Source organism: Mytilus trossulus, chromosome 6 (assembly GCF_036588685.1).
Source record: "Mytilus trossulus isolate FHL-02 chromosome 6, PNRI_Mtr1.1.1.hap1, whole genome shotgun sequence".
Lineage (NCBI taxonomy): Eukaryota > Metazoa > Mollusca > Bivalvia > Mytilida > Mytilidae > Mytilus > Mytilus trossulus.
In genome coordinates, this window is record NC_086378.1 from 90,386,731 (window position 1) to 90,401,652 (window position 14,922).

General features: G+C 32.0%; 1 protein-coding gene across 1 annotated transcript; it reads right to left on the reverse strand.

The window, feature by feature from the left end:
* Positions 1-2,114: 2,114 nt before the first annotated feature.
* LOC134723119 (sushi, nidogen and EGF-like domain-containing protein 1) lies at positions 2,115-14,534 on the reverse strand. Its single transcript, XM_063586760.1, has 12 exons — positions 14,441-14,534; positions 13,399-13,541; positions 12,473-12,766; positions 10,423-10,560; positions 9,640-9,790; positions 8,782-8,901; positions 8,161-8,274; positions 6,716-6,829; positions 4,735-4,848; positions 4,365-4,478; positions 3,395-3,528; positions 2,115-2,516 (listed from the first exon to the last, which is right to left on the reverse strand). The coding sequence occupies exons 1-12, from the start codon at positions 14,532-14,534 to the stop codon at positions 2,115-2,117; spliced, it is 1,932 nt and encodes a 643-aa protein (XP_063442830.1).
* Positions 14,535-14,922: the final 388 nt, after the last annotated feature.

Sequence of the window (14,922 nt, forward strand, 5' to 3'; positions counted from 1 at the left end):
CACCCGCAGTGATGTCGACCTAGTGGTGTAAATATTTATCAAAGGGCCCAAGATTATTATGATTTAAACGCAAGACGCGCTTTTTGTTTGTGGGCATTACTGTGTGAACAGTTTAAAAGTAAACTCTGTCGACGAAGTGAAGAGGCTAGCCCAAGCACATAATATGTCTAAATCAACGAATATTAACACTCCAAAATATATAACTCAACTATCATCAAATGCGTTATCACAAAAGATAATGAAGGTATCTTATGTTAAAGTATACTGAAATATATGTTGTAGAATATGTAAAAAAAAAAAACGAGAAGAAAGGATATTTTAAGTGCTGTGTTTTTTTCAAGTTAAGGTAACCATAACCCATAGTGCAATAGCGTGACAGAGCGTCTCAAATGACCGGACGACACTGTTTTCGTATCTGTTTAAAATGAAGATCTAAATAAGGGTTCTTTTTATAACCATTTTAGGTCTCATGAAATAACATGGCCATGTGAATCATATCTAGAATTTGATGATTCACTTGACTGATCATCATGTTTGATACTGACGTCTGATGTATCTGAATCATGACTAACGAGAATGTGTCCATAGTACACGGATGCCCCATCTGTACTACCAATGCCTTTTTCAGTGGACCGTGGAATTGGGTAAAATTTCTCATTTTGGTATTATTATTAGAAAGATCATATCATAGAGAACATTTGAATAAGTTTCAAGTTGATCGGACTTCAACATTATAAAAAATTACCTCCACCAAAAACGTTAACCTGAAAACTATAACCTGAAGCAGGACAGATTGACGACCGAACAGATGGATGTACAAAAAGAAAATAAGGCCCATAAATTTGAATATTTACTGAGGTTATCTTATCATATGCAAATTAGTAGGTGCTTATCTGTTATAAAAATAGGGAGGTATCAAGTTTTGAATTGTAAAGTGATTAAAAAATCTAGATTAGATAATGCAATCAATAGTCTCTTTGAAGAGTCAAAAGTAAAAAATAACCTGACAACGTAATGAATAAAAACAAAACAGAAAACCAATTGTACATAATACACAACATAAAAACTAAGGACCGAGCAACACACAATCCACCAAAAACTTGTGGTGTTATCATGTGCTCTGGAAAGATAAGAAGATCATGCTCCACATGTGTCAGTCGTTGTGTTGTTCATATTAGTACAAACCCGGTTATAAGTCTGAATCGGAAGGTCACATTCAAAAAAGGGGAATGGGATTGTAGCTGCAACATTAAGAGCATATTCGGTATCATTTGCGAAACGGATATTTCATAACGGTCAACCAACTAGTGATGGCGTCCATAAAACTTACGAAGGGACGATTTCAGCTTCCCTGCGTGTTAAAAGGCTTCCTTGTGAACAGCAACTCGTTTATACAGTTGTATTAAGAAAACCATTCGTGATCTTCATATTTTGCATCGTGAGAACAACCTTTGGTAACAAAAAGTCCAGATTAACAACAATACCATGGCAAAAGTACCAAAAATCACAGAAGACAAACAAAAGTTAACAAAACAATAAATACAAAACTAAGGTTTGAGCAACACGAACCCCAGTAAAATTCGCTCACAGGTGTTCAGAAAGGTATGAAGATCCTACTCCTTACGTGGAACCAGCCGTGTTGCTCGTAGATGGCATATTACAATGTTCCATTCCTTAATTGATGGTACGCATGTAAACTTATTTTTACGTATCACCATGCATTATTAACCGTTTTAAAACATTGCATAACACAATTTAATTTTTTTATTTTCATCCTATTATTTATCTATCCTTTGGAAAGGTGTGAATAAAACCCCAAAAACTGAGTATTACCATCTTTTATTTTTAATTTTTCACTTAAGGGTATACAACTCAAATATAAGGGGAGATAATTTATATAAGGTAACTTTTACAAAAGAATGTGTTGGGAATTAATCAATTTTATCATATAGCAAGAGTTCGGCGACCCCATTTTTTCTTATGCTAATCACCAATATCTTTTATAATATTTTTTATAAAAGCATGGTATATACTACATTAAGACAAATAATTTTAAAACAAAACTCTAAAGATTTTAATTGAGATTACTCTAGCTACCGTAAGGTTAATCATTGTCATGAATCTCTTTGATGTCTGCATTTAATTATTCTCTTGCTGCCATCTTTGTTTACATAAATTTTAGAAAAATCGAATCCACTATGATCCATAAAACAGTTGTGATGTTTCTTCTGCCGAATGTCACTCCCTACTGGTGATTTACTTTTATCAAGAAGTCCCAATGCATTTTCATTCTTTTTCGGTTGGTTTTCAGGAAATATTTTTGTCTTCTCTGGGTCAACCCTATTCTCTTGATTATTCGTTCCATTTAATAACATCCAGGTAGTGTAAAACATAATAGTCATAAACAATCCTATTAAAGATCCTATACTACCAATTAATATTTTGTTTGATTTTGGTTTTGGTTTCAGCTGATGAGTAAAACAGGAGCATTCGGTATATTCCAGATCAGTACACAGCTTTGAAATATAATAAATGAATAATATGAAGTGCATAACACGATAATCAAAAATACAATATAGTTATCAAAGGTTTGAGAATGTTCCTGCCCTGAGAGTTTTACCAGCCTATTAGTAACGACTACAGTGTTGAAAGTGAATATAAACGATTGATGATTTACTGTATTCACAAATTGATTAATTGAAACACTGAGGTTCCCCTTGGTACATAGCTAGCTTAAGCGGTTTATGGCACAACTTTTTCAGAGATTTTGCAATGCGTTATAGGTGTTGTTCTTTGTTGTTGGCAGATAATTGCTGAGATATGTCTCATTTGGTCCCTGGTGAATTGTTGTATCCTTGGCAAATAAAAATACATTTCTCATTATAAATTGATCGCTTGGATGGTCAAACTCATGGAATGCTCAGATTCCTTCCCCGACTTTGGCTATATTTGTTTGTCTTTTTTGGTTTATATCTCTTCCTCATTAATTATCTTTGGATTTCAAATATTTTGGCTTCAAACCTCACTGAAGAAACATTGATTGTCAAAATGCGCATCTGGTGCAGAACATTTGGTACCATTTTTGTTGTTATTACAATGTAGTAAGTTGTCCGGCATTGGAAACATTAGAGTGTTTATGAATTTTCAGTTCTGTTATGTATAATGTTATTCTGATTAGACTAATTTAGAAAGGTACAGAAAAAGTTAATGCCAGTTGTTGTGTATTTCTGTTTTTCAAATGTTTCACCAAACCATACCTTCTCAAAAATAGTGTTGAGCATGAAATTCATAAGATGGATGTTAACAATGCATTGAAATAAGGAAAAATCTTTAAAATGCTGTAGAAATGATATTTCTGAAAAAGACTACTAATTCTTATTCATTGTTTCATTACCTGAGTTCTGTTAATTTCTCTGAATTCACATTTTTCACCATACCAAGATTCTAAACATTTACATGTATATCCTCCATACTGATTCGTACACATACCATCATGAAGACAAGGACTCGATGAACAATGATCCATCCCTTAGGAAAACATATATACTACCAATCAAAAATCAGTTTTAAATATATAAACTACGTTTGATACACCTTATCACGTGACATGGAATAATTCAGTTAATTTTCATCTAATCGCTAGGGAGGACGAATAACCCGTAAAATTTACGCCAGCGGTGAATAACCATATTATTCACCGGCGAATAACCTTTTGCGTGTCTAGATTTGCACTTTTAAGTTATCTCTCCTGAAAATGTCGGTACAGACACAAACAAACACGCGGGTACACTGGAAGTCTATCGAAAGACGAGGAAATAATGCTTTGGATATGTATAAAATGTCAGCAGTCGATGATAACTCTTATAACCGGTCATTTGCAGGGCCTATATTTTACAAAAAGATTTTACCTTCGAGAAATTCTAGAACACAAATGTATTTTCAAACGTCAGATTGTGTAAAAAAATAAAGTAAGTGTTCAAAAGTCCCTTCCCCTGTAAGTTTGGTATGATAAAACAAGTGTGGTCCCTTAGAATCGATGAATATCCAAAATTGTCAACCCTTAAAAGTTATTTTCCCTATGGCTGTGCCCTCATTGAAAGAATCTTCTCGTGTTGATACTTTAGATATTCACCTTTTTAACGGGCATTAAGTGTTTAATGTAGTGTCTGCTGCTATCAAACCTGTGTTTTTAGTTGGTAATGTTGTGGCCATGTAGGTTTGATACTTATTTAGTCAGTGTTATAATAAATAAAATGTCGTATTTTATTTAAAGTTGAACAAGTTTGTGTCCATTAGAAAAAGATGTAAGATTATACCTAATACATCAAAATGACTGAGGAATAATAAAAGACCAAGCTACATACATTTTTCACAGTTCAGTCCAGATGTTTCATTTGTACAAAGACACTCATAGCCATTGACAAGATCCACACATGTTCCATTATTTTCACATGGACTACTTTGACATTCGTCTATATCTGAAAATTGATAATGTGTGAATAATATCTATAGAATTAATTTAACAAAATTGTAAATACACAAACATTAGGTAAACTTGGAAAATAAATATATTCCTTTACCTTTGGTGTATGAGCGATCATATTAATTTATTGTTTACAGTTGTTATAGAAAAATGCTCGTTTAAAATCTGTTTATAGGTGAATACTAAGTCATTTCATTTAACGAGTTTAAAACGTTAAACATATTGTTGTTCTTATTCTTATTGGTACTTACCTGTCTGACACCTGTTTCCAGTATATCCTGGTAAACAGGCACAGTTCCATCCGGGTGTTCTATCTACACATGTAGCATTGTTGTAACATGGATTGCTTTGACATTCATCTACATCTGAAGTTTCAAAGTTAGATTTGTTTAATGATCGTCTTTAGTACGATTACTTTTTTAAAACTTTGTTCTATGTCATTATTTAATTCATGGGATGTTGGTTGTTTTAATTCATTGGAGACTGGAACAGAGCCCATGGTTTATAAGCTAGAAAATGGCTTAGTGTTAGACAAGTTATATAAGGAATAGACATAAGGTGTTTTTCAAAATATCTGTGTTCAATCGTTCGTCTTCCTCCTCATAGTGTTTTTTTTAAATTGATTCTGTTTTTTTTATAATGGTGCTGCCGGTTTTAAGTTTATTTGTTATTTCTTAGTATATGCTCCCTCCTTTTATTAGATATTTTTGCAAAGGCATTTTTTCTAATATAAAAAGGAAGACTATCTACTAAAAGTAAATGCTGCGCTGTTTCTGTATAGATAAAGTAAATAAGAATCAAAAATGTTTTGTAACAGAAACTATCACCTAGCCCTTAAACTAAAGGAAATAGAATAAATAAAATAGAATGGTTAATTTAGGCAAACAGTAGTTTACAATGGTCACAGGTCGTGCACCACCCGCCATTCGAAAACAAAAATGTTATAAGCTCGATAATTAAAGTTCACTGGATCATATCAAGTTTAAGTATTCTTTTAATTGTGGGTTATAAAGTGACGGAATACCATCAATATATAAAATGTAAAATAACAAAATACCGAATTCCTAGAAAAATTCTAAACGAAAAGTTCCTAAGCAAATGGCAAAATCAAAATCTCAATCAAATAAATAACAACTATCATTATCCTAACATGGTATATATATATATTCGTATGTAACATATTGTGAATTAAACCTAGTTTGATAGCTAGCACAACCCTTCACTTCTATACCAGTCGCAGAGAATTCCTTTATATTGACAACGATGTGTGAACAAAACAAAAGACATAATAGTTAAAAATTGTAGTTCTAATCCCAATCACTACAAAGTTAAGCAAATATGTCAACAAAACATACAATTAGGCATATAGACAAAGTATATAAGAAAAAAACCGCAAGAAAATAAAACAAAAATTTACATTGACACAACAACACAATGACGGGATTTGTAAGTGCCGAGCCACTTCAAATGGATACTGCCAAAACAAAAGACTAAACAGTAAAAGTAAAAATTTACAAAGTCAAATAAAAAAATACTTTAACGCGTTATTAACATGAAAAACAACGTCAGTACCATAATATATACTTCAAGACCTTCATTAACACCGAAAATGTACTAGGGACCTATTTCTTTTTGCCTTTGAATTTGAGTTTTTGCCAAAATATTTATTTATAGAATATAGGCAAACGATAATATAAAGCCATAAAACAGAAGAAATTTAACGCGTCAAATTGTTTTATCGTATGACTAAACAACTCCTACTATAGATACTATAATTAAAATGGTGACTTCCAAAACAGCGTTTCGTCTACAAAAGACTTAATAAAACGAACACTGTGAATCTTATCATCATATGTTTAATGCAATTCCGAATTCAATGTTTACTGACTTTGTGTTATATCACGTATCATTATATGTTAAAGGTATTTAGTATGACAATTAATGTTCACTTCTTTACTCGTACTGTGAACAACAAATTCATAACTTTCGTTAAAAAAAGGTACTCCGTACTCCTAAGTACAAAAATTTTTATATATAGATTTATTTATGTACGTTGTTTTATTAAACGCCATAATATCCTAAATAAGAGTTGTCTGTTTGACAGTCTCCTCACATCTATTTTATTACTACCAAATAAGTATTACTTTTGCCAAGGAATCATCACAGGAATGATAATTTTGTTTGTGTTATAGAGGTAATATTTGTATTGCCTTGACATCATAACTATTTTACCTATTTGGCAGATATCACCTATGTACCCAGACTGACAATCGCACAGATAATAATTAGCCTTATCTCTACATGTTGATCCATGCATACATGGATTACTCCCACACTCATTGATATCTAGAATGAAAATATGAAAAGTTTATATTAAATTGTTATAATCGTCCATATAACACAAATAATAATGAAAAGTTGATCGCATTCTATAACATAAGGGTATGTAATTGGTAAATGTATTGCTTTCAGAAGATCTGGTCATTTATCAGTATTTCTATTTTTTCTATACACTTTGACATAAGGTAGGATGATAACAAATGAGATTCGTTCGGAACTCATGGTAGAATCTTATCAAACGAATATTTTTATAAAATGCAAGTCAACCTTTATGACCACTTACATTTATATATATTATATATAAATATATTGGAAAGGATCTTTCCGAAAGATTCAAAAGATATCTTAAAAATCGACTGAAAAAGAAACTTGATGGAATAAAACCATAAAATGTATTAATAAAAATGACAATTTAACAATATCTTAGTATTAGATAGGTTAACATGAGTAAATAAAGGCAACAGTAGTATACCGCTGTTCAAAACTCATAAATCCATGGACAAAAAACAAAATCGGGGTAACAAACTAAAACCGAGGAAAATGCATTAAATATAAGAGGAGAACAACGACACCACACCGAAACGGACCAAGCATCAGACAAAACACTACGAGAATAACAAGTATAACATGACAACCAAATACATGAATTTGGGATAGACAAGTACCGTGCCACGTCTTATCTCAATATCTCAAAAATAAGAGAAAACACAAACGACTCAACGTTAAAATGCAACTCACACGGAAACGAACAATAATATAACAATGGCCATCTTCCTGACTTGGTACAGGACACTTTTAAAGGGGAATAAAAGTGGTGGGTTGAACCTGGTTTTGTGGCATGCCAAACCTCGCACTTAAATGGCAAAATTAAATATAACATTGAAACGACAACATAATATTACAGGTCTACAATACATATAAATAGGAGAACATATAAGACAAAGAAAAACATGATTAATAGATAACAAAAAAGCATCAGGTTTAAAATTCAATACGCCAAAAACTCGCCTTGTCCACACAAGACTCACCAGTGACGCCCAGATATAAAAGATCGAAAGTGAAAAAAGTACAAAGTTGTACAGCACTGAAGATTAAAGGTTGATTTGAACCTGGATACATAAATAATTTTATCATTTGAAAAGATTGGATAATTTCAAATTTGCAACACAGTTCGACTTGATGCGTATTTATGATATACATATATTTTTAATGTCTACTATGAACTAAGGACTCAAGAGTTCAGCAACTGAATGGCGAACATTTTCTGTTCGACACTCCTTGAATGTATGAAACGATAAAAAATAAACAAGGATATGTTCAAGGTATTATTTGTTAACCTATCTGACAACTGTTTCCAGTAAATCCGTCTCTGCAATGACATCTATACGCATTCAACAAATCCAAACATTTTCCACTATGTTGACAAGGTGTGCTTGCACATTCATTAATGTCTGAAATTTAAAGTTAAGATTACAGTGTCTACATTATAAATGAAAATCAAACATTCATATATATATCCTGTAAAAAAAACACAGATCAAAGAAAAATACGAGTAGGCAATTAAGAGTCCACGAAAACATTAGAATTGGCAATTATTAGTGTTCCGTGAGAAGCTAATGTTTGTATATTAGCCTACAACAGCAGACAGTTAATCAAACACTTACAAAACCCTCATATCCCATTTACGTTTAAAACGTCACAGTTTAAATAAAAAGTTAAAAAATCTTCCTTTGTGTGGATGACGATAGAACAGATTTTTTTTTAAATATTAATGGTCTCTATATCGAAAGTTCTCGATCTATATATGAGTTGTGGTCAACTGTAGCGGCATAATGGTAAAACTCTATGTATATAGTTATTGCTTATTTTCTAATGCGTTCAGTTGTTTCAGTATTTTTTGTATTTGGTTAAATATTTGCTGCATGGGTGCTAACATATTTTATGTTTCCAATATTTACCTGTTTCACAATGTTTACCAGTAAATCCAGGAATACAGTTACAGCGCCACCTATTTAATCCGTCTAAATCTTCACAGGTCCCTTCATTTTGACATATCTCGTTATCACATTCATTGATTACTTTGAACGAAAAATAGATTTATGAGTGTGATACTAGAAAATATTGGAATCCTCTATAAAATTTGTCATTATATCAACTGACACGTTTTCTTCTTATGGAAATTATTTAAGACATCTAGTGCAAGATCGGCTACCTTTTCCGGACCACCTGAGATTAACCCAATTTTTAAAGTGGTTAGTTTTGCTGAGTCTTCAGTTTTCTATGCTTTGTTTTGTGAACTTTTTTCTGTCTATCGGTATTTTTTTTTTGCCATTGCTGTGTCAGTTTATTTGCGACTTTTGATACCTTTCGCATCCGGTTATCTAATCTAAGGAATATTCGAAAGTTTGATTCCATGTCCGATTTTTGTAATTTCTATATAATATGGATTATACTTATAATTGAATGCCCAGCTGTTACGCATACTGCTACGATATACGTAATTTGGTCTATTGTGGACAGTTGTCTCATTTGGCAATCATACCACAGCTCTTTATTTGATATTGGATATAATTTTTGGTTAATCAGATCTGCAACGTTTGTTTTACGGTTTAAATTTTCATACGTTTTGGCTATGTCCTCGATCATTTCAGAAGATACATTTATTTGGCAAAAAGCCCATTTTTATTTGTACTATTAGTGTAACTATTTTCATTGATCTTATTTTTTTCTGAACCGATGAATGTGGTCACTTTAGATTCTTAACTTCTTTTTTTTTTTAAATAACTAGTATATGCACCATAGTTTTCAAAACTCACATGTAGCCTGTTCTACTGTTATCATATCAACTCGAAATATAAACTTTCCTGCAGTTGCAATATTGGATTTCCATGGAACGTTTATGATATCAGATGTTCTAGATCCCTGTACAGCATAATAATGTTGGCCGTCCCCAGCATCAAAACCTACCTAGAAAGCATAACAAAAAAGTTTAAATGACATTTTACTTTACTCCGGTTGATATTTTATTCATCTATTAAAAAGGACCTCAAAAGGATATTACTTTTACATATAGTGACATTTTTCGGTAAATACATTTATTCAAACAGCTATAATCTTATGTGATGTTGTTTTTTTAAAACTATCATTTTGTGTTCTATAGGTTAACTCAACCGAGCTTTTAATGTTTAACTATACGAACTTTTGTACAATCCAAAGCTTTAAAAAAGCCGCGTGACCGACACTTTATGCAATTATTTTTCAAATATAAAAAAAAATATGTAAAGTCCCTGAGAGCAACAGTAGAATACCGATGTTTAAAGACCATAAATCGATTGAGAGAAAAAAAAATCCGGGTTACAAACTAAAACCGAGGGAAACATTATACACGTCTTGTGGTGTCATCGATTAATGTCTTTTTGACATTCATATAACATACTATTACATCTTCATGGGTGTATAGCCATCCTTACAGTTGTTTTAATTTAATGCCATTATTTTTTCAACTTTTTTATTTTGTTCAATTTGATTTGAATCTGAAAACCTATAGACACATATATATTTTTAACAGATTTTAATTGTTATCTGCTACAGTTGTTTACCTGAGCAGGTGTGCCTCCAAGCCCTGTTGAGCTGTCCCCACTAGTAGCAGTTCCGGTTGTCCACTGCATCTTGTAATAATTAAACATAACGAATGAGTGAATTCCATCAGTCACCAATACACACTGGAATGTACATCGCTGAAAAAATAGAATAATGTTTCCCTTCACAGTTATCGACAGTAGAAGTCAATATACGAATGTACATGTATTTTCAAATGAACTTTCAATAAGAATTTCCATCTTATGTTATAATTTTCATCGTAACGCAGCAAAAAGGAAAATATCAAAGTTACTGAACTCAAAACGGACAATCCCTAATCAAATAGAAAAATCAAAAGCACAAAGAAATCAAACGAATGATTAACAACTGTTATATTCTTTACTTGGTACAGACATTTTCTAATGGAGAATATGGTGGATTAAATCTGTTTTAAAGTAAATAAACATCTCACTGTTATGACAGTTGAATAAAATTCCATTACACTGACAACAACGATGTATGAACAAAAAACAGACATAATAGGTAAAAATGTCACAAATAGGGGTGCAGCAGTCAACATTGTATTATAATCTTAGTCACGATGAGTACAAATCACGTATAGAGTCTGTGCCTCGGAATTAAACACATTTATTCTTAAACTAGTTGTGGCATGACACGGTGTTATATTCCTCTCATATATTTTATGATGGTATGATACTAAACCCCTTACAGAAGGGATTGTGCTTGATATTCATATGCTGAAGACATAATGTTTTAATCAGTTTGGTTGAGGTCTGGGGCTGGCATGTCTGTTACTGCTAGAAGTCCTTTGTAAATTCATGAATTATTTTCATATTGTCTAATTTCTTTTGTTACCTATTCGGACTCCAGCTTCCTTAAACTAAATTTCTAGATGTAAGTCAAGATATGAGGTCGACTTAACTGTATCTGTTGTATCATTTATCTCTAGTTCGATGGGATAGAAGCGTTAAACATAGTCAGCTTATTTTGAATTATTTCGTGAGAGAACATCATAAATATAGCGGAAAGTAACGTTAAAGGATATCGCTTACTTCTTATCTTTCTTCCTATGAAGTTCCTGTACGAAGTCTACCTCATAATAATAAACAAGTGTGTACCAAGAGAGGCACACTTGTTTCTAATTAGAATGTCGACAGTATGCTGAAAAAACACGTCCTTCAAACGTAACAAATATGTTCTTAATCACGAAATCAAGCATCTTGATAAAGTCAGTTTCAGAAAAAAAAATTGATCCTCAATGTTCTCAACTTTTTACGTGTTTGGCTTTATGAATATTTTGATCATAGCCTCACTGATGAGTCTTGTGTAGACGAAACGCGCGTCTGGCGTACTAAATTATAATTCTGGTGACTTTGATAACAATTATGTAGTGTTTCTGCTGTAATACTGAGAAATATATAAATCTAGGGAAGGATAGTTACTGTTCTTAATGTTGGATTAATTCAAATGATTTATTCAAAGTAAGTTTTTTTCTGTAAATTTTAGCAGTATATTTAGAGACTTCTTGAAATTTTTAAATAATAGAAATATTATATTGTCAATTAAATACTTTTGTGCTTAATCTTTATAACTTGATATTACATTAGAAAAGCGCATCTGGAATTACCAAAGGTATTGGACAGTTAGTACATCAACAAATAACTCACATCAACTTCAGGCACACAATCCCTCCAATACGGTACAAATAACGAACAACACGTCGTCAGATATTGACTTAACTTGACTTAGTAAAATGTTGATTTTTACCTGCTAAAAGGTGCGCACGAAGAGACATGACCACAAATATTCGTCTATCCATTTAGACCATATATGGGAAAGAAAATAAAATCTAATATAATACAAATTAAAAATACTCATGTATGCAAATTTAATCGTATATCCTAAAGTCCATATTCCAACGTCACTTATTCGGATCATTGTTGAACTACTAACAAGCATCGATTGTTCTTGAGAATTTTATGTAAAGATGTTACTTTTTAATACAGCTTTTATGTAACAAAAATTGGTCATTTGAAAATTTATTCTTACTCTGTATCTTCCATGTCGGTTAGCACCATAGAAAGCAACATTGCTCCAAGTTGCAATGAATATCCATGTAGCATTAAACTCCAATTGTTCCGGAAATACAGCTTGAATTTCTGTCGATGCCCGTTGAAGTAAACCCAGGTCGCGTGTTTCCCTGAACCAAATATCGCCTCCATTTCTGATATCAACATCGCCCCAGTACGGAGCTATAATTTGTGTATTTTGTTGATATGGAAATGCTTCAGGGGAATATGTTATTAGAGGTGACAGAAAAGTTATATCACCATTAGTGTTCACCTACAATTGTTACAAGTTTATAAAGAATATACGAGAAAATGTCGACATTTACAATTAGATTAAATATATAAATACACATCCAATAAATGGACTTTATTTCGTCGTTTTTATAATTTTACTGAGGCTGAATCAGTCTAGTTGCTACTTTGATCTTCTAAGGCCTATTGCTACACACATTTCATCATTTTTCTACGAGCTATGCTCTCCAATGTCTGTTTCCGAAGAGTGCCCTATGCCTATGGTCCTAAATGCCACTACATCTATTTAATTTGCAGGTGCATTTTTATTTCTCGATGATATCTCCAGACTAGTAGTCAGCTAGTCTGTGTTGAAATAAATTGTCACTATTATGTTCATAATTATAAATTAACTGTTCACATAACTACATTTTTGAAATACTAAGGCGTTTTCTACCGTTATGAATAAATTATCTAAGCTGTATTTGGAAAACCTATAGTAGTTTTTGGCCATTAGTGCTCCTCAAATTTTCGTATTTAATTTTGCCTTTTTAACTTTTATTTATTCGGTGGTCACTTTCTATGGTGTTAAAGCGTTGAACAAATTACATTTTGTATGAAGAGCAAAAGAGCTGCATTCTAAAAATGTACGCACGGGGATACATAAAAACTTACGAAAAGCGATCTGTGACGATTGCCGAAGAAATTAAATGGTGTACTGATGTAAATCTCACTAGAACTTCCATCGTCCACTGTAGGTAACCGAGAATCGCCATTTGCAGGACCATATGGATAAAACATGTGCAATGGAATACCGACTGCAAAGTCAAATACAATCAGGGATACAAAAGCTAAAACTTTCATTGTCGTTGGTTAGGAATAACAGACGATTGAACAAGAGCATCTTTATATACATTTTCATTGAGAATGTAGGTAACTGTTGCCAATAAGTAAAACCCTTCCTGATATATCCAAGGTGATTGTTATCAATATACGTATCTTCCTGGTCTGTTGTAGACATACATAGTACTTGACAGCATTACCAGTATTACTGGAGTTTTAAGTCTTTTGCTTAATCTGCATTAAAACCAATGGATGCAGTACTTCTCAATTTGTAAACTTTATACTTGTGCCTTCCTGATTCGTAAGAACTAAAAACTTTGGTAATGTTTGCATGTTTGCTAAATGTGACAGATTAATTTGAATAAACATATGTTTTGAGCAAAGGTCTTGAACTATAAATCAATTATACTGTAATTATGTTTGGTGTTAGCTGATAACCTATTTTTTCAAACATAACTGATATTTACTTTTGTCGATAAAATCCTCATTATTAAACATATATTAAAAGGTGAAGTTACCACTTATCAATGACACGCTTTATGTTGCCCTTCTGTCAACTACAATGCATATTTTGTTTTACTAAATCGTGTTTTCTTCATACCCGCCATAAACTTAAAATGATTTAAAGAATAGTTATAAAAGGTACCAGTCTGATAATTTGACTTAAAATGTCTTGTAAATGTAAAACTCGTGTATGTGATATATTTTACAAAATGCAGTTTACACTAAATAATTATAGTACGACAGCTTAAGTTATCTTTTGATTATATTTTATAAGGAGACTGTATATAAAACGTTTTAAAAGTAAGTGTTTAAAAAAAACAGTTTGCTTATTACAAAGATAAGATATCCAAGTAAGATGCACAAAGTTTACTCATGACTCCCTGGCAGGTTCTTATCTTGAACATAATTTTTTCAGCCGGTGTAGCCTGAATCTTGTTATCATATGCAGCTAACGTGTCTTTCATTTTTAATTGTATATGCAATTCGTCAGTGGTCATTAGGTGTACTGTCTCTTTAGTTATAAACATATAGTGATGTCACAAGCATGGTTAAATTCGAATGATTCCCTCTAAATTTTAATGATTTTTGAACAACCTAAGTGTATTACAGTGACTTGACTGTTAGTGTTGCTATCCACCAATTGCAACTCATTGCAAAATGTCAAAATGTAAAAGTGCAAGGTGATAAAATAAAACATACTTACAATCCTATAAGACTTTAACTCCACTTTAATGATGTGACAATTTCAGTCTATCAGTTTGTATAGATATATTATAGTCTTTACCATGCTTAAGGTTTATGTACCCTTCTGTAGCCATTTTTGTACGAATTTTTCAAACCTCAATTGTATCA